At 41.9% G+C, this 21,199-nt stretch overlaps 1 protein-coding gene across 1 annotated transcript; it reads left to right on the top strand.

Moving 5' to 3' along the window:
* The first annotated feature begins 482 nt into the window (after window positions 1-482).
* Window positions 483-20,892, top strand: LOC146711095 (sphingosine kinase 1-like). The gene is made up of 5 exons (XM_085453795.1): window positions 483-1,113; window positions 9,003-9,152; window positions 12,867-12,961; window positions 13,399-13,514; window positions 15,759-20,892. Exons 1-5 carry the CDS (start codon window positions 687-689, stop codon window positions 16,657-16,659), a joined length of 1,689 nt encoding a protein of 562 aa, XP_085309921.1. The 5' UTR covers window positions 483-686; the 3' UTR covers window positions 16,660-20,892.
* Window positions 20,893-21,199: the final 307 nt, after the last annotated feature.

Below are 21,199 nucleotides of genomic sequence, written 5' to 3'. Positions count from 1 at the left end.
ATGACCAGCAGTATAAAGCTGGTTAAATGAGCGAGTTACTCGTCATAAATAGTTTACTGGATGCTATACTTTTTCGTTATAAATGCTGGACTTTTACTTGTAATAGAGTATTTCTATGGACTGCAGTATATGTTTACTTATTTTTTCATTTTACTTGAACACTTCTTTTACACATATACGCTTGTGCAGGGGCAATTTTCATGTAATAAACTATCAAAGCACAGGATCCTGACAAGTCTGTTTACTTCTGGTGTGTCATCCAAACATCTGTGACTTCATTCAAGCAGGAAAAAAATAAAATAAAACAAAATAGGAGACATCGCCTGTTGAATTTTAGTCTGGAGTTTGTGAGTCAAATGACACGCAGTTAGTGTCTTAAAATGGACCTACTAGTTTTAAAATATTGTGTAAGACTTGGTGTCACTAGATAAAATCTGCTGCACAGATAAGGTGCAAAGTGTTTCATAAAGTGTGAGAAGGAGACGCGGTTGGGACGGTTCGTTCTGCGCTCTCCTCCAGCTCCATCACTGCCATTCCCCTTCCCAGTCACTAGGGAGAGACTCTGAACTAAGCAAGCTGCTGTTATTACGCTTAAAGGGTCCCACAGCAGGCTGGTAGAATCAGAGTGTGCACCGCACCGCCATCCGCTCACCGGCCTCCGGGACGCGTCGCACTCTCCGTCCGGGATGGAGAAAGACGCCTGTGATCCGGACCCATCCCGCCAGCGGAATGGGTTCGTGGGCGTGCTGTACGGGGAGTTCACCGACATGCTCAACGACAGGGTCCGCTACTCGGTGAGCTTGACGGAGAGCGCCCTGACCATTCAAAGAATCTCCTCTTCACCCGGCCGGACTAAGGTGGTTTTTAACTTGACCGACTGTGTCGGCTGTCGGGCGTACAGAGGGCCGGACAGCGCGGACGTCGGCGCTTACTTTACAGCCTATTTCTACCCGTTCAAGAGGCGCTGGATGAGCGCCGGAGTGACCCGGCACAGAGTGGAGCAGTGCTTTCGGGTCGCACTGGTCCAGGACCCGCTCGCCAACCTCCAGGAGGCTGAGAGGTGGGCTCATGCCATCAGAGATGCTTCGGCGCGCCAGGCGCCCCGGAGAGACGGTGAGTAAACGCACGGGTCACACGTGTGAAGCCTGAGATTCAACTTTATATTGTAAAATAAATAAATAAACTATATGTAGCAAAAAAAAAAAAAAAAAAAAAAAAGGCGAACGCTGACAAATTTTATGTGCAGATGTTAAAGTATTCAGTGAGGTCAGGGGTGTGAGAAGGCCTTTCTGGCTCTCAGAAAGAGCCTCGTGCACAGATATCCAAAGCAGAGATCTCCAAGTCCCCGGAAAAAGAAAAAACAAACAAACAGGTTTGGCATAGAGGAAACACATTCCACTTGCTACTGTAACCTGTTCTACCTGCTGTGAACGGTTAGCAGTTAACTGCTGTCCCATTCATGCATGTAGCCCATGGTGATTTTTGTTGGATATGAAGCTTCTTTTGAAAAACACACACGCATAAAAATGATCACTTAAGTAGTTGGATTTTCAACTGATCTTCTGTCAGCAGAGGCTGTAGCTGCTGTTCATCCTTCCATATTCGCGCTCAGTAAATTCCCACTGAGAGTTTATTGTTGATGGGTGGAGGAAAAAAATCACATCAAAACAGCGTCTGTTTTTCACCCAGCTTTGCAGCAGCCTCGTCTAATTAGGCCTCGTCATGTCTCGCTCTGTTTAAAATGCAGACTGTCCTCAAGTTCCTTTTGTCTTCCGATCTCATTATCTCCTCTGTGCTCCAATCTGGTATACAACAACAGGATAATTAACGTGAATACTGTATGAGAAGAGTTTATGCGCCTAATTATCACTATCACTCATTTGGGAACTGATTGGTGATACTTGCTGAGGATGCAGGGCAGAACAGTTTTGGTCTCAAAACTGTGATTCTGAATCCTCTTTGTCGGTCCGGCAATATCTCTTCACACCAGAAATATGAAAAGAAGAAGCGGATATTTGAGTGAGCGGTGACTAATTTGGAATGTTGAAGTCTGGACGCTGTGATACTGCAAATTGTGACATCGATCTGATACCAATATAAATACAGGCCTGGTATTATCATACAATACTGATACCAATATTTTTGACCCATAAAGGCCGTTTGTGTTGGGCAGAGCAGTGTGTCATGATTCATGAGATGAATCATCATCAATTTGCAAATTCTGAAAACATTTATGATTTTTACCCCCCATTATTGTGAGTTAAGACAATACAATACACCTTTTAGCTTTTCATGTATTTTGAAACTGTTTTTTTTTTTTAAACCTAAGATGTATATGTGACTGTCTTTAAAGCACTTTTGGTCAGCTTTTGTTGGTTAAATGTTCTTTAGGCTATAAATAAAACTGACTTGGCAGTCAACAGAAAAAAAGTTTTTATTCCCCTGTTCAGTTCAATGGGCTGTATACTCAATTTAGAGGATGGAAACTAAATATCGATCCTATTACACTAGTATCAAACTAATACTGATACCAGCATTGGTATCGACACTCTCCATATTTGGATCGTTCCACCCACTTCTACTGTGTGATGAGGAACATCCAGCCTCCCTCTGCTTCTGAACTGTTTATTTGCGGCAGGCAGACAGATGGTAAGCTCAGGGTAACTTGGTTGCTCACTGGACTCCGCATCAAAGTGCTCCAGCCTGGGAGCATTTCAGTCAGACATACTAATGAACCGGCTCAGGCCTCTAACAGTTTGTAGCCTTTTATTCCTAGCTTTCTTTCACTTGTCTTCTTCTTTTGAACGCAGCATCTCATTAATTCTTAAGCTTGTTTTAGCGTTCCAGGTCCGGTCGAGCTAATAAAAGAGCATTTAACGGAATATATTATGTGCTTTAAGTGAATAATGTTGTACTAATGATGTTGCAGAATTGCTGCTTGTCACAGAGGAAGCAGGGGAAGTCAGAGTGACTCACTAATCCCCAATAGTTTAGTGAGTTAATTGCATGCCATCTCATCTGGGATTGCAGATGGAAAGGTTGGATTAAACGTGCAACCACTGCACAAGATTGGTATTTAGGCAGGGAGTTATCACGGTGACACACTTACACTCAGATATAAAGTGATTTAAACGTGTAATCTAATCTATGAAGGTGTAGTTTACAGTGAGGCTGGAACTCTGCTAATTTAGCTACTGTTCTGATGTCTATCACAGTGGTAGCGTCGCAGGGTTTTTTATCCTCACTGTGGGTTCACTGGAATGAATGCGCTGTAAATAATGAAGAGCACACACTATGATACAATCCTGCTGCTTAGAAGATCCGCTGGGAGATTGCATGCGAAAGAATGAGATGATAGTTACTTGATTTGACTTATCTTACAAGCGCCTGCTTTTTTTTGGCTACTAGCCGTATCCTTTTTTGGCTCTTCGGATATCTGATAGAAGGCAGATTGTAAATTCCACCTTTTTTTTTTACATGACATGTTTCCTTCTTTCCTTCCTGCTACACCGGTACATCATCAATGAGGATTTGTCTTGAGTTACTCCAGAAAAAAGTGGGGCCGCACTTTTTAAAATCTGCAAATAAGCTTCTCCAGTGGTGATGTGAGTGTGATCCTGGCACCCACTGTGTCTGCTATTTAAGATGAAGAGTGCAAAAGAGAAGGAGAAGAGGGTAGGAGCTACGAGTAGTGGTGTGCCATACTGCAAATGTTGGTATCAACCCTATACCAAATAAATACAGGGACTGCTGATACTGATACAATACTTTCACCGTATAAAGGCAGCTTATGTAGGTGTGTCATGACTTTTAAGATCATCATCACTTTGCAGATTCTGAACTGATTTTAATGACCTAATTTGACCTAATGACCTAATATTGAATTTACTTTGGGTCAGCCTCTGTGGTTTAAATGTGCTATGGACTAGAAATAAAATAGGCGTGACAGTCAGCAGAAAAAGGTTCAGGTATTTTTCAAAGTAGGTATATTATTTAATTTAAAAAACAAGACTATTTAACACAATTCAGTCAGCTTAGAAATGACGTATCGACTCTGTTGCACTAGTATTGTTCCAATATCGATACCAGCACACTAGTATCAGTATTTGGATTGATCCGCCCACCTCTAGTGCTCTGCTACCTCAAAAGCAACTGTTTACTAGAAGCTTTGGGGTCAGGTGCGCCTGTCATTGTGTGATCTCCCATGGGGCCCTCCACTGAAGCAGTCATGTCTTCCTCATTGAAGGAGTCGAGAGCTAAAAATGCGTCACGAGAAGACCTCTCACCCCGGCCAGCATCTCGGTCCCCCTGGAGCTTCTGTCTTCTGCTCTGTGACACATGGCTGTGATGGGCTGTCAGCCGCTGCCACAGAGGGCACTGGTGTTTGTACTCTCTGGATGTCTTCTCCTCCTCTCCAGCAAACACTCGCCCAACCTTGGAATGCAGTGTGTGTATGTGTGTGTGTGTTGGCAGATGCTTCTTTGCTGCCTGAATTTAGTGCTGCTCCTGAACAGGAATGCTCTCAGTAAATAACCCACATATTTGTTTCTGTTCCAGGAGTTTTCATTCAATGTTTTCATGTTTTAACAAATCCCACCTGTGCTGCCGCTTGCGAAACTCAGAAGCACATTTTGTCTTTATTTAGATTTTTTTTTTCCTGTATAGACGTACACCTTTTTGGAAATGAGGTGGCAGATTCTCTCTGTCAGCGCGACACTTGTTAGTTCTGACACACTGTCATTTCCCGTCTGCCTGTCACCTCGCTGCCGGTGTGTGTTTACCCACTCGTATCTGTGAAATGCACACCCTGAAGATTTTGTGGCAGGATGATGCCTGCAGGTATCTGACTTCACATCCCAGACAGACTTCACATTCACATTCATATAACCCCTATAAGTCCCTGTCATATGCACAGGTGACACAGAGGTCAGGGAAGTAGAAATGTCTGGGAAGTTGTCGTTTTCAGAAATCTTCTTCAATGTGGCCTGTATGTACTGTCTGGGTATGCCTACTTAAATCAGCCTCATTTTATGAGCAATTTCCCAACGTATACCATGCAAATCTTCTGAAATTAGAGTATAAATTTCACCAGCAGTACTTACTAAAATATGAAAACAGCAGAGCACAGGATTACTGATATGCAGTTTTTAAGGAAAGAAGTAGCTTACAAAATTAATGAGCTATTCTACAAGACAGGAGACAAGTAGTTTTAGTTACCATTACTGCTGATAATACTGCTTATCAGTGCTGCTGTGCAACATGGGTTCAATGAGATAACATCAAAACACAGAAAGAGAAAGAAAATCTATTTTTTTCATTTTAATCTGATAAGCTGCATGTGCATATTTCTTTCTCCCACCGTAATCTCAGTTTTGTAAGCGACCCAGTTCATATACACTTGCAGCCACTTCATTAGGTACACCAGTTAAACTGCTTGTTAATGCAAATATTTAATCAGCCAATTGCATGGCAGCAGCTCAGCATATGGACATAGTCAAGTTGGCCTGCTGAAGTTCAAACTGAGCATCAGAATGGGGAAGAAAGACAATATACGTGGTTTTCAATGTCGCATGGTTGTTGGTGTAAGACGGGCTGCTGCTGATCTACTGGGATTTTTCCTACACAGCCATCAGGGTTTACAGAAAATAGTCTGAAAAAGTGGAGCAGCAGTTTTCTGGGTGAAAATTTTGTTGATGCCAGATGTCGAAGGAGAATGGTCAGACTGCTTTGAGGTCTGAGGGAGGCACCCGTGCCTCAAATGAGCATTTTTTACAACCAGAATATGCACAAGAGCATCTCTGAATGCAGAACTGAACCTTCAAGCAGAAGGGCTACAGCAAAACAGAAGACCAGACCAGGTGCCACTATTATTAGCTGAGAGAAAACTGAGGCTACAGTTTGCATGGGCTCACTAAAATTGGAAAAGAGAAGATTGGAACAATTTTTGCCTGGTCTGATGAGTCTTGATTTTGATTTGCGGTATTCAGATGGTAGTGTCTGAATATGGTGTAATCGGCATGAAAGCATGGATCCATCCTGGCTTGTATCAACCGTTCAGGCTGGTGCTGGTGGTGTGATGGTGTTGGGGATATTTTCTTGGCACACTTTGGGCACCTTAGTACTAATTAAGAATTGTTTAAAATACCACAGTCAACATGCCCACCACATTTCAGCCACGTTAGCAGCCTGTGACTCTCAAAATTGCAATTCTGTCATATCACTGTCACATATGCAAGAATTCGTCACCAGGCATGTTTTTACATATGTTTTGGAACTGTCCAGTCATATCTGACTTTTGGGTCTTTGTAAACGCTGTGCTATCTGATGTACTTGAAGTTTTTTTACACCTCAATCCTGGTCTTTGCCTCCTTAATGATACCTCTGACATGTCATTAAAATGAATTCAACGCAAAATGTTGCAAGATTTCTGCACCTTGCACGCATCATTGTAGATGCTAAACACTTTGGCATTATTATTGCAGACATATTAATGTTCTGATGATAACATTTAGCTTAAAAAAACCCCAGCTTGGCTCTTTATTAGCTACATTAGGTTATGTTATCTCAATGCTTGCAGTGATTCTCAATTAGAACACATTCATGAAGATCTGAGAAAATCCCTGCTGTAAATTAATGCAGCAATGGGCAGTGGGTTTGTTTCAAAGTAAAGCTACACAGGCTAGAATGAGTTAGGTGGGGGACTGAACACTGTTTCTTTCTTTTGTTGCATTATTCTATTTGAATCACTGACAAAAACTCACAGGTGTAATAAGCATAGTTCAGGATGAGCACATCTTTTGCTTTATGTGTCATATATCCCAGTGTGAAAAATGCTAAAGGTGTTTGCTTTAACAAACAAGAATGCCTGTGTTGGGTTTGACCCTTTTCAAGGGTGTCTGTAGGTATTGAATGGGATGATTTTCAGCCCTGCAGACTTGAGGGCAAAAACCCAATTTGAAAGCCCTTTCACTATCAGCAGCCATTTTCCACTGTATTCTGGAAGTATAGATAGGACCTTTGTGTCTGGATGCCACATTGTGCTCAGATTCAAGTAAACAACAATGCTAACCCTGTGTGACTGAATGGAGGCACAGTTTGGCATGCACCTGTGTTTTTGCCCACTCACCTTATTCTTTTTGGCGGGTTCACACCTCTTTCTCTGAGATATTTTCGTACCGTCACTGTTTCCTGTCATCACAGGCCATATAAAGTAGAGGATGGCAGTAGCACAGACGGGTCACAGACCTGGAAATTGAGGTTATAAACTATCAAGAGGACAAATACCCTGACAGCTCAGCCAGAGCCAACAGATAGTGAGTCAAAACAAAGACGGCAAAAGCATTTGCTCTGTCAGTTCTAAGGTTAAAAACGACAGCTGAAATTACTAAATGATGAGGATCTTTTTTTTTTTTTTTACATCTGTCACATTTTATGACTCTGAGAAACTTTGCTTGCCCGATACCGAAGGCAGTATCATCTACAGCCATGTATTTATGGCAGAAATCAATACCGGTTCTGCTCTCCGTGCCCCAAAATGGGATGATGTTTTTGTCCTTTCTGATTCATTTGATATGGTCTCTGGCGAGTCTGTGTGTGCTCTAAAGGTCAGGAGCGTCTGCTGCAAAATCCAACTCCAGTGGGGGAAACTACTCTGTAAAAGCTGCAAATCCTTTTAGTTGCAACCAACAAGTATTTTACAATTAAATCTGCAGTAGGCAGAAATCTTTTCCAGATTTCTGCCGATTTAAAATTAGACAGCTCTCCTCCCGCAGCTCTCTGTTTTAAGCCCCCAAACAAATGAGCATGGGCTAAAACTAATTAGCTGCCCTGGGATTTAAAACCCCACTCTCACTGGTGAATGTCATTTACTTAACCCATTACGCTACCACATCTCCTGCGCTCTTTCTCTACATTTCACTTTCAGTTTTTCTGCAACTTTATATTGTTCCTTTAATAAGCTTGCAGAAGTCTAGTTCCCTCTCAGAACTTTCAGATTAGAATATGATGAAAAGTTGTAGTTAAGATATTGCAAAGTCCTGTAGTAGCCCTTACTACGATCATTACTTTACATTTCGCAGTTGATTTTTGGCATCAGGAGCAATGTGGGGAATCATTGTCTGTCTACAGGATGCACTGTCATGTGGACAATCTACTATAACTTCATCATTATTCTACTTCTGACAGTGGTTATTTTGGGGAAAAGGATGTTGAAGATGGAGCTGCCAAGCAAGCAGCGTTTAATTTTTAATTATAGTTATTGTCGGGGACTTTTTTCAATCAGAACTAGAGGCGGAACAAGGTTGGAAGTGATCCAATCACAATCTTGTGAAGGTTAAATGTACACATTTGACGTGAAGTGGTACAGCTATATTGTTTTTTTCTTTTCTTTTTTACCAATTAGCAGTGGTGTGCAGTTTTTTTTTTACCAAGTAAATACAGGGCAAGTGTTGCCAATACCAGTACAGGTGCTGATACTTTTAATTTGTAAAGGCAGCTTATGTAGGGGAGAGCACTGTGTCACGATTTAATCATCATCAATGTGCCAAATCTGACCAAGTATACCAATGCTGATACTGGTATTTGACAGCTAGCATCCACAGTGCACATGTGCCCTTGAGTAAAAAGGCAGAGTCCCTAAAAACCTCAGGAAAATGGATATTCTCATTCCATTAATCTGTCTTCTCTTGAAAGACACAAGCAACAGGAGGATTTCCCTCATGGGGACGACAACATGTCACGAGTTGCTAATAATACATGGTGAGATCTCGAATGAGAAGCATCTGTAAGCCCCCTCTCTTTGAAGAAAGTAGCATGTCACATTAAAATGAAGCGTTGTCAGCCTGAATGCTCTCACGGCCCGTGCCTTTACTGCCTCATCCTTCTTTTTTTTGTGCCAAAGAGACCCTGAGGGAAAAGGCTGCCCTTATACATTCTTTAAAAATCCTACTCCTTCATCTCTGTCCTCGCCTTCACTCACATCCACCTTCCTCTGCCTCTCTCAGGTGTGGCGTATATGGAGGTGCGTCGGCCTTGCAGAATCATGATGCTGGTGAATCCTCAAAGCGGGCGCGGACAGGCTCTCCAGCTTTTCACCGGCCACATACAGGGCATGCTCACGGAGGCCTCTGTTCCCTACACGCTTGTCATCACAGGTCAGTGGATTTCACGCACTCGTAAATATGTTTTCCCTGTGCGGTTGGCTGGCAATGTTCTCAAGGTCACCTCCATATGAAAATATCAGATTGAAGTCTTTAACCCCACCGTGGACGATCATTTAAAGAACCTGCCAATTACACACACACGCACATAAGTTGACATAACTGCACTCTAAAACAACTTTTAATCTCTGCAGGAATTATGCATTGCCTGTGTGATCACAAATTTACAAACCACATGTTCAAACACGAGTATGAGCAGGCACTCAGGCACATGTGCAGTGATACGCATTTAATATCTCTCTCAAGCTGCTCCATATTCCATATGAATTGCTTATGCTTTTTGTGAATTCAAACAGTGTTGCGTTGGTTGCTGTCATCAGAGGCTTTAAGCTCAAAGTGACCTCCCTCGGGATACCAATAAGCTGATAAAGAAATATAAAAAGGCTTTAATACCCAAACATATGGAATAAAATATAAGCACATAGACTCATTTACCCTCCTGCCTTTAACTTTAACTATACAAAGTTTGATAAAGCCTTTATAAGCCTATGTCAACCACTGGTTTATAAAATCATGTTCTAAAGCCTCAAGCCGCTATCATGTGTTTACCAGCCAAGCTAGCAACCTTGGCAGCAACCTGCATTCATATATTTTGTTTGTACGTTGCATAGATGACTCAACAAAAAATTGTTTTTCAGGGCTTTCATTGCAGCCAGTGGATATGTGGGACAATCCTACCCACTCCATCCATTAATCCTTTACATTGAAGATCAAATAAATCATCAGCATATACAGCATTTACAGTTAAGACTGCATTTTATAAATTACATTCATTCTTTGATTTCCACATGCACGGTTCACCCGCATGCAATGAAAGCCTGTTCAAATGTGATTGGTCAGTAGTACCTGGTCTACAAACAAAGTACTAATGGAAAGCAGAAAGCTCCCAGTGGCAATAATGTTGTTCCTTACTACAGACTCTCCGTTTTCATATGTATGTAAGTGTTTATACGGACTGCTATTTCAGTGCCTTGAATTAACTGAGTTGAAGCTCAGCAGAGAGCTACTGGCTACAACTGTGTCAGAACCGATATTTCATGTACCTAATAATGCATAATTTAAGCCTTCATCAAATTTTGGTTAAGGAAAAGAAGAAGTCATCTCCGGTACCACTTTACACAAAGTTATAGAGAGAAAAATATTTTTTATATCAGCTTGTCTTTACTTCAGTCATAACATTGGCCAATTTAATGGGAATCTACCACTTGTGCCAGCCTCTAGAACAGGGGTAGGCAACTCGAGTGCCAGTGGCCTGCAGGTTTTAGATGAGTCCTTGATCGACACTGCTAATTTGATGTCTAAATGACCTCCTCAACATGTCTTGAAGTTCTCCAGAGACCTGGTAATGAACTAATCATCTGATTCAGGTGTGCTGACCCAGGGTGATATCCAAAACCTGCAGGACACCGGCACTCAAGGCCTGGAGTTCGACACCCCTGCGCTAGAAGTGAACTTCTCATTAGCGATCGTGATTGACTACAATTATGTGTTTGATAACACTAATTGGATTGATCATATCTCAGAACAACCCTGAAAAGTCCAATGAACTCATTGAAGAACTAAAGCTAAGTCCATGCCAGGTAACCAACCAATTTAAATGAACTCAACCAGTTCTACCAAGAAGAGTGGTCAAATGTCCTGCCAGAATTATGCCTGACGTTTGTTGCTGGTTAACAAATCATTTGGTAGAGGTGTAATTTGCTAAGGGACATTTAACCAAATAGTGGGGATGTATGTATACATCTGGGCAAGAATGCATACTTTTGACCCTGTATAGATACAAGAAAATCCTAAATAACTTCCAACTTTTGCTCCTAATTCATGCTTTTTAAACTCGCCAAAGATGTATGTAGGTTTCAGTTATTGTGCAAATGTACTGTTTATAAGGTTGGGGCAACCTGCAGTCAGCTGAGACTGAAGAAGTCACTTGGATGAGTGACGAAATGTTTCTCCCGTTGAAAACGCTACGTCCAGATGAACAGAATGAACCTTTTGGGATATGCTGTAAAATCATTCCACGCTGGAAAAAGAGCAGTTCAAAGAAATCATTAAAAGCCCCAAATTATCATTACATTCGTGCCCATGATTAGTGTATGTGAACTTCTCACCACAACTGTAAAAGCACTGTCTTCTTATTCAGTCCTGGAGGTTACCACTTGCCTCCAGCCAAACCCTGCTTGACAGAATCAACAGAAGCAGCTGTTGCTTCTAGCATCAGCTTGGTAGCGTGTAGCTCAATGTGAGATGAACCACAACAGCAAATTCAAAAAATAACAGGACAGGCTCTGTGTTTGTTTATTTGAGAGAGGCTGCTGATGTGTACTCATTATACAGACCTCTGGGATTCAAAGGAAGGCTGGCAGCTGGGTGGGGAGGTAAACAGACAAACAACAATAACTAATGTTAAACAGAAATAAGGTGGGGGTAGGGAACACTAAAGGGCTTCTTTGGTCTGATACAGATTAACTGGCATAAACCATTTACTGGGACAGGTCCTTGATGACTGTATCACACTGCCTTAGCCTGAGGAAGGACAAGTACCAGTGGAGGCACCTCTTGTGTCAGCATGTACCTTTTACATACTGTATGAAGTGCACCAAGTTTAATCTTTACCCAGCTTAACCTCAGAAGGAGGCACACGAAGGTGACACAACTTGGGAACAGCTGTATTTAAAGTGGAATTTACTGAGGATTTTAAACAGAGCAAAATCTTTGGTAGTCGTGTGCAGATGGTGGAAAACTCAACAGCGAGCGTGCCAGGTGAAAACTTTGTGGCACCTCTGCCGTCAGGTTTAAGGCTGTATGCGTGACAGCGACCTCTTGAATAAGGAAGTGGCTAGGAAGTAAAGCATCAACTCCCTCGGCGGGCTCAAGTTGCTGAGTCAGCTGTGCAGTGCAGTTACTCCCTCTGCTTCAGTCTGTCAACACAGCACTGCATCAGTGCCTCGAGCCTCCCCAGCAAACAGCAAACAAACAGCAGCAACATGGGGAGCACCGCTGGGGAAAGGGAGACCCAAGAGACTTTCCAGGCATGGGGGTTGTGGGGAAGACAGGTAAAAATTGAGCAAAGTGAAAAGAAAAGACGATGCCACTGTTTTTATTTCCATCAATAGATCAGAAAACAGTATTTCAACCATGATGTGAGCGTATCAGTGTTTGTTAATTTCATATCTGCCGTCCTCTTTTACCATGCACGACTTCACTGCGGAGTGTCGGCTGGCGGGACAGTAGAATTTGATGCTGACAGGATGAGCCCCCTGCAGAGGGACCTACTCAATGATGCTGCCAATAAAACTAGGCTTAACAAATAGCTCAGCGCATTAACCAACATTCATGCATGCACACACACACACACACACACACACATTCAAATATTTGTCAGTCACAGATGTTTGCAGGCTGGCTAAAGCTGCCTTGGAGCTGTTGAATAGCCACTGGATGGGCTAATGTGATATGTCTGCCCTGATAAGGGGAAATTGAATCTCTTTTCTGCCTAATCTCCCTGATCCTACCCCAAAGGCTGGCGATAAAGGGGAGCATATTTCTTTCACTGACCTTGCCCTTTTTTTTATGTCTTTGCTACGTCCTGCATTTCACCGCACTTTCTGCTTCGTGTTTTACTTCTCGATCTCCTCTCGTGTCTTCCAGAGCATCAGAACCACGCTCGGGAGCTGGTGAGAAAGGCGGACCTGTCGCAGTGGGATGCACTGGTCATCATGTCTGGAGATGGGCTGCTGTTTGAGGTGCTTTAACTTTACTTGGCAAGGACACAAGTGCTAATCAGCTGCGGATGAAAATCATACAAACTCTTACAACCCTGCCCTATTCTCAGGAACTTCTTAGAATAGGACTATAAAAATTTAATTTGTTCTCAATCTTGACAAAAGAGCTGGCACCAGAAAAGCCTTAATTTTTTCTGTGGATGTTTTTCAAGCTATGATGTAGAATATAAGTAATGTCAAGGTTTTTCTTTCTTTTTTCTTTTTTGCTTTTGATTCTCTGATTCTATAAATCTTCCACCGTGGTACCTTCATGTTTCCTGGAAGCACTACACTTAACACAGAACAGCTGTAACTATGAGAGAAACACTTTTTATCAGAACTTGCAGTCTTCCACAGTCACTACTTTCTATTTAGAACCACAGTCTGATTCTGCTCTTCTATTCTTCTTGCTTATTCAGGTGATAAATGGTCTTATGGACCGAGAGGACTGGCAAGAGGCCATTCAGATCCCTCTGGGTATTCTACCAGGTGGCTCCGGCAATGCCCTGGCTGCATCCGTCCACCACTACTCACAGTGAGTTGATCCATTAATGAGTCATTTAAATGCATGGGCTAACTAGTGATGGGTCGTTCGCGAACGAAATGGCTCTTAGAGCCGGCTCTTTGACGTGAACGACGCGAGCCGGCTCCTTATCGCGAGCCGTCACGTGGTTTTTTTTTTTTTTCTTTCTCTCAGCCTCTCTCTCGCACTTTTTTTTCGCTTCACTCTGCACGCGAGCCTTGTGCTTTACGCTGGGCAGAGGGGGGAGGGGCGGTAGTTACACTCAGTAGCACAGGAACAGAGCCAGAGAGAGAGAAAGAGAGGCAGGGACAGCAACATTAGAAAGGTATAGTAATCATCTGCAACTATTTTCGGTTGCAGATGATAAAGGATTGAGAAAGTTTATTCATGCAGGTCCATATGACAGAGAATATGCATGTTCTTTTAGTTTTCATATTATAATTTATATTTAATTGTGTTGTGGTTTGCAGTGTTTTGTGTTCTTTTCACTTTAAATTTGTGAAAGGAAAAAACTGAAAATTTAAATAGTTAAAAGTTGAAATGTGAATAGTTGATTTTTGTATTATATGATTTATTTATTACATTTTATGTGGAGTGAATAAATAAAAGTATATTTACGGTGGCCCCTAGAGACAAAGCACATACAAACTTCAAATCACGTACGAACTCTGAAGCATGTACAAACTCCAAAACACGTACAAACTCCAAAACACGTAAAAACTCCAAAAACACGTAAAAACACGTACAAACTCCGAAGCACGTAAAAACTCAGAAGCATATAAAAACTCAGAAGCACATAAAAACTCAAAACACGTACAAAAGACAACAGAAGTGCTCCAGGATGCTGGGCGCAGTGTTGAGCCTTTGTTATCTTGTGGCTACACAAGCCAGCAAGTACCAACGACCGGATTTGGTGTGTGGTAATAACAGGTAAATGAACTTTTTTTAAAATTATTTGAATATATATATGAGTGCCTGTGTATAAATATACAAACAATACACACATGCTTTCAATTGTGTAATTTAATGATCTAGTAGCTCTGCTTTGGAAGTTCAGTTCATGCTAGAAATGTGTTTTGGAGTTTGTACGTGTTTTGTCTCTAGGGGCCACCACATATATTTATATATAAACATATATAAATAAAACCACTTGTTTTTACGTTAGTAATTCCTTTTGTGCATAATTTTATATTATTGTTAATAATAAATTAATTAAAGCAACAAAACAACCTGAAGAGCCGGTTCGGAGCCGAAAGAGCCGGCTCTTTTTAGTGAGCCGAACCGAAAGAGCCGGATCTCTAAAAAGAGCCGGAAATCCCATCACTAGGGCTAACAGTCCAAAAGATAAACCTTCCTCAGCTTTGGAAAAAAAAGACAATTTATCTCATGCTTGTGTAATTATGCCAAAGGCTGACTGGGCACATCATTTCCTCAGGAGAGAAACAAGACTTTCAACTGCTTTGCTGTGCGGCAAGGTCATTTCAGGTTCCTCCAACTCTCAAAGGAATGATGTAATGGGTTTAAAAACTGGCACATTATGAGTGATTATAGTCCAGAGTGCAGCTGGGGAACATGTTGACCCAGCACATGTTCAAGGTGTCATCTCCATCTGCTGGTTGGTTGTTAGCACAACATCAAAGGGGCGAACAGAAATATACACTAATGAGTCAAAACATTATGGCCGCCTCTGACTAACAAGCTGTTGGGCCTTCAGTGCAGCTCTGACCTGCTGAGTCATGGACTTATAACAAGATCTGAAGGTCTGTAGGTGTAGCACTGAAACTTTGAAGATCCGAAGTTTTGAGATCAGACTTGATCAATGACACCCTCCAAGACCAAACTGCCAGTTCAGTAGTTAAATGTTGTTCAGTAGCATGCTGTTGCTACAGTAATATCAGCATTATGTGCAGCAGTGAGTTTATTTAATTCATTATGTGTCTATTTGTGAGCATTTGTAGTGCTTTAGCTCATTCACACATTTGTCACCCCAGTTTTTGGGGTTCTGTGTTTTTAATGTTAGTTTATTTTTAATGGAGAGAAAGAGAATATCAACCTTGCCTGAGGACATGGTGGTTGATATTCTGTCTCTTTCTATTAAAATGAAACTACCATAAAAGTTAGAGACTTTTCATTTCTTTGGCAGTGAGTAAACTTACAAATTTAACAGGGGTTCAAATAATTTTTCACCCCACTGTAGTCCCATGTAGTAGTTGTGAAATTGAGGCTTACCTCATGATCTCTTAAACAACTTTTCAGGTCACCTCCAGCATGGAATGAGGAGCTTCTGTTGAGCTGTGGTTTCATGCTGTGCAAAGGCCTGGTTGGCCCTCTGGACCTGGTGTCTGTCCACCTAGCCTCTAAACAGCGCCTCTTCTCGTTCCTCTCTCTGGCCTGGGGCTTTGTGGCAGATGTCGATATTGAGAGCGAGAAGTACCGCCACGTCGGAGCTATCCGGTTCCTTATGGGCACCCTGGTACGTCTGGCCTCACTCCGAGTGTATCAGGGCAGATTAGCATACCTTCCTGTGAAGGAAGCACCAAAACTTTCAAAAGGGAGCTTCACAACAAACCACCCACCCTCCACACCTCAGCACCCCTCACTCTGTTCTTCACTTCCTTGTCAGTTTATCCCCAACACTTCCCCAAACCCGAGCTCTCGCCATGGCACGAACTCAAACCACAACACTAGAACCAACTCTTCCAACAACGCCATCACCACCAAGAGGCCTCAGATCGAGAGTGACACCAAGACAAGAGCCCCTGTAGACTCTCTGCTCCCTGACCTGGAGCAACCTGTCCCAGACACATGGACAGTAGTCAAGGAGGAAGACTTTGTCTTGGTGCTGGCTATTTACCAGTCCCACCTGGCTGAGGACCTGTGGACAGTCCCTGGTGCAATGGCAGATGATGGTCTGATCCATCTGTTCTACGTGACAGCAGGAATCTCCCGGCCTGCCCTTTTGCGTCTCTTCCTTGCCATGGAGAAAGGTGGCCACTTGGCATGTGGCTGCCCCCACCTGGTGTATGAGAAGGTGAAGGCTCTGCGACTAGAGCCCATAACTCCACAAGGCATGATCACCGTTGACGGAGAGGTGGTGGAGTACGGGCCGGTGCAGGCTCAGATCCACCCCGGAATAGCTAGACTCATGCGTGGATGAATTTGGAGCATCACAACCTTTTCCTGGCTGTAGAGCTTTCTAGATTGGCCTTTTATACTCAGTGTCAATTTCTTGATCTGTGCTGGGTTTTTTGTTTTTAATTATTTTATGTTTTTTCAGAAGTGCCAAAGACATTTTATCAGCCTCTGTAAATTTCTCTATTTTTCTACTGAAACAACTTGTCCTATTTTTATGGATCTCCGTCCCCTCTTTCTCCAAATGTTTGATTCAGGGTCAAAGCCATGGATGGTTGGTCTTGCTGCTGGCTGGTCCAGGCTTAGGGAAATACGGAGGGATTATGTGTCTGTGTGAGTATGTGTGTGTGAGTGCATAAGAGAGAGAAATCTTTATGTATGTTTGTGTGTGAGATCGTGCATGAGAAGCTTTAGCGGGTGCTGGCGGAGGAGTGCATTGTGCTCTCTGCTGTCAGACCTCATAAGCATGGAACACGTGAAGAGAAGCACATTTCCCCTTCCTGGGAGACTCCTGGAAAAAAAAAAATCAAACACACCGCTTGTACCCAGTGTACCACACCAGACCAATAATCTAACTCCTGGGCATCGCCTCCCTCTCAGCTTCATAGAGAGGAGATTTCTTAAAGAGGAAATGTAAATCTACCAAGGATTTCGCATTAACGGAGCTTTAATCTTTGATTAATGTGTGTTAAAAAAAGCAACAGCGAGATCTTGTCACATTAAGCTTTATCACTCTATGATGCCCACTCCATTTTCTTGAGCGTGGAAGCATTCATCAGCTGACAATGCATGAAGTGCTGGCAAGGTAGACAGAAACCCGGCCACCTGAGGTTACACCTCCACTGCTGGCCGCTCCTTTTCCTCTCCTCCTGTTCCATCTACAACCACCATGGATCTGCCTCTGCTCGCACGCAGATACACACTCTCACTTTCTTTCCCCCTTCCCCCTCCTCCTATGCACACACACACACACACAGATACACACGTACCCTTACATCTCTGCAGCACTTAGCGAGGGGGAGGTGCATGGTCTGCCACTGTGCATATGATCCCTACTCCTCTTGCCGTCTTAAGATTGTACTCATTCTCTCCCTCCCTCTGTTAACGAGCCATCAGCACCTAATGTGTCCTTAATATGAGGCTTTACATCTGTAAAACCATGCTCAATAGAGAGCCTCTCTTTTTTTTACTCATATGAAAGCTTTTAGGTGGGCTTCAAACACATATTAGACTGGTTGAAACACACTTAAATGGAGGAAGTAGGATTTCATTTTGAGTCTGTCAGCATTGAATATTGAGAGGCGCGCAATCAATGTGGGCAAAAGCTCTGCTCAGCTGTGTGGCCTTTCCTCTGGCTGTCAACGCAGCTGTGATGAGCATTAGTGTGCTGGAGAAGTGCAAAATGTTAGCATTATTATCCGTGCCCTCTCCACACACACACACACTAGTTTAAATTATAAAAAATAATCGTGTTAACAGAGCAAAAGAAAAGATAAATGCAGATGCATCTGCTAAAAAGAAAATCACATGTAATGCTGAAGGTGAAAATATGTAATGTCGACAGGCAGGTAGAGATCAAAATTCTGAAGATCAGCTGCTTCAAGGTTTTGATGAATACATCACTGTCATCAGTGAAATACAGTCGGTGTGATGAGCTGAATTCGCACACCAGTTTCTGCTGCTTCTGGGGGTTCCATGAGTGATGGACCCTTTTTCTTTCTTAGAGTCGTAATGAAAATTATTGGGCAATGGCAGCCGGCCACCTGGACACTGGCTGAGACTGCTACTATTAGTTACACTGGGGTGGCCCAGAAACTTACGTCTCCATTTATTTTTCTGATAACACACATGCAGAAGTGCACCACCAGGAAACAACAGCTGCTGAGAAATGCTTCAAAAAGAAAAAGCATTTTTTTTTTAGTTCACTCTGTTCAGTAATAGACACAGTAATAGTAGACACATATAGTTCCCAAATAGGCCACCCCTGGCCACCACTTGGCTCCACCCCTGCAGTATATCATAGGCTGGATACCAGACAAAATGGTGCCTCATATGTTTGGATGAAAGCTGCACAGTGGTAATTACACTGGGAAAAATGAAATAAATAATTGCACGAGGGACTCAGGTGCTCTGCACATGCTCCATACCTCATAAAAACATACAGCTCTTCTAAATTTCCTAAATCGTATTAAATTGCGCACATCAAATCCAGAAAACAAAATCAGCTCATGAGATGTTTATATTGGATCGTATTTTAATGATTGCTTATGAAGAGGGTAAAAACAATTCTTTAGTCCAGCCATCCTCTGTGTACATCACGTGATAAACACAGAGGATGGCTGATTTATTTATATAGTTTAGATGGATTATTTAGGACATCAAAATCCGACTGAATAATGTTTAAATACAAGTTAAATGTATCTTTAAAAACAACCTAGACATTTGAAACAAAACCCAAAAACAAATGAATTATTAATTTATTGCTGCTGTTATCTGTTTTATGATAAATCCTATAAGTAAATAGCAGTTTAAAATATAGCGGGTGAGGAAGATAATATCAGAGAATTATAGGACACCGCAGAAAAGGAGACAAACCTCTCTCCCTAATAATACTTTTACAGTCCTTTAATGAACTGCAATATACTTGAAGTTGACCTGACTCAATATGCATATTTTTGGTTTCCATCTTCACTGCAGTGCCGATCTTTTTCCTAATACTTGATTTTCCGTGCGTTCCAACTCATACCTGACATGCTGTACCTTCTACCCTTGCTGTGTCCTCAGCGATGCTATTCAGGTGCTTTGAATGCATTGTCACGCTCTCAAGGGTGCACTCCTGACATTGCTGTCGCCCGCCTGCACTGTTCATTATTAAATGTACATCTCATAAGGGTAGAGATGACCTATGCAAATGCCTTGTCATGGCTGCAGATAGTTGGAGTGAGGGTTCCCTCTGCTGGACCATCACTGAACATCGAGTGAAGGTTTTATCTGTGATAGTTTCTTCTTACATTATTCAATGCAATCTACTGAAACTACCACCTGCTTCCTGCTTTTTTAGATTTGCAGTGATGATTATCGTAGGCGGAGCTCAGCTGCAGAAGACATTGCATTCTTTGTTGTTATTAAAACCGAACATCCAGCTTATTGTAATGAAATATTGGGGAAACTTTTTGATACTTCCATTGAAGCACAGCTGCAAATAATAGCTCATCTCAGTGTAGGGTTTTGGCACACTGCTGTTAATCTACGGTACTGTACTGTTGACTTGTTGTACCCTGTTGGCTGCTTGAATGTAACAGCAACATTTTTTTTCTCTATGTCAATAATGTTACAGCATTTTACAAATGATTTATGAAAAGTGAGACTATGAACTGATATTATACAAAACAATGATGTTTTTTTTTCTGTTCCTGTAAGAATCTGAATATGTTATCCTTTCTGTATCATGTACACTGTACTTAGGAAATTGTCAGTTTGTGTTTCTGTCAGTGCGTCATCCTGCCAAAACATGGTCCTAGAGAAACTCGCAGCAGGAACTACTACGCAGATAGATTTGAGTAGGTGTTTGTCTCTCTGTGGACAGATTGTGTCACCATTCAAGAAGTCAGGACATTTGTAAAGACAGGTCTGGTCCAAGGAAGCATTCGTGTCATGGCTGGAGTGATACACTCACAAGAAAACATCTGGTACATGTGTTATTTGTTTTATGTGATGTTATAAAGTGCTAAATAAGCTTTTAGTGCAGAACATCAATGGTTTAGTGCATTTGAATGTGTTATACTATTTGTGTCTATAAATAAAAAATGAAAAAAATATCTATACATGTGGCACAGTTTTGTAAATTGTGCCAATTAAAGAGCTTTTTATGTAAAATTAAGTAAAAGGAAAGCCGTTTCTCTAGAAAGTGCCTTAGTCTTAAGCCAAGACAGCAGTTAGGTGGTGCACTGAAAAAATAAATAAGTGCATGAGAAAACAAACTGTTTACCATGTGAAATCACAGTTTAGCTTTATGAAAGACAGATTTTTTCTTTCTTTTCGCATATGTCAGTGTTATACTGAGGCTCTGATCTGCACAGGTTACAATACAATCACAAAGAGTGCAAGTGAAGCGCTTTGACTGACTGTAAATGTTTAATAATGACATATAAGGGTGTTATTACGTCTATTCAACTGGCTGATGACAACCAGGCATTTATCATCTCCTTTTATTTTGTTATGAACTTCTTTTAAAAAAAAAAAGACCAATAAACACATTCATATACAAAAAATGCTTTATGTGTTGTTCTCTGATTCATTGAAAAGGTGTCAGGGCTGAGCAGCCGGTGTGGACCCAAAAAGCAGACAGGAGAGCGATGGAACAGAAGTTTGAAAGCCGAGCCATTTATTTGGCTGAAAAAACATGAGCACAAAACAAGGTAAAGCATACAGGGGTGTAAACTAAAACTAGAACCCAAACTGGCAAAACCTAGACTATCACAACTGTGACAAAGTCACATGAACATGATTCTGAGCAGGAGCATGTGAGAAACTATGATGAGAAAAACATGAACATGACCATGACC

Source organism: Copadichromis virginalis, linkage group LG4, assembly GCF_057382275.1.
Source record: "Copadichromis virginalis isolate Kocher_CV1m ecotype Utaka linkage group LG4, C_Virginalis_male_GT1.1, whole genome shotgun sequence".
In the NCBI taxonomy this organism is placed as follows: domain Eukaryota; kingdom Metazoa; phylum Chordata; class Actinopteri; order Cichliformes; family Cichlidae; genus Copadichromis; species Copadichromis virginalis.
This window is presented reverse-complemented; position numbering and strand designations above follow the sequence as displayed.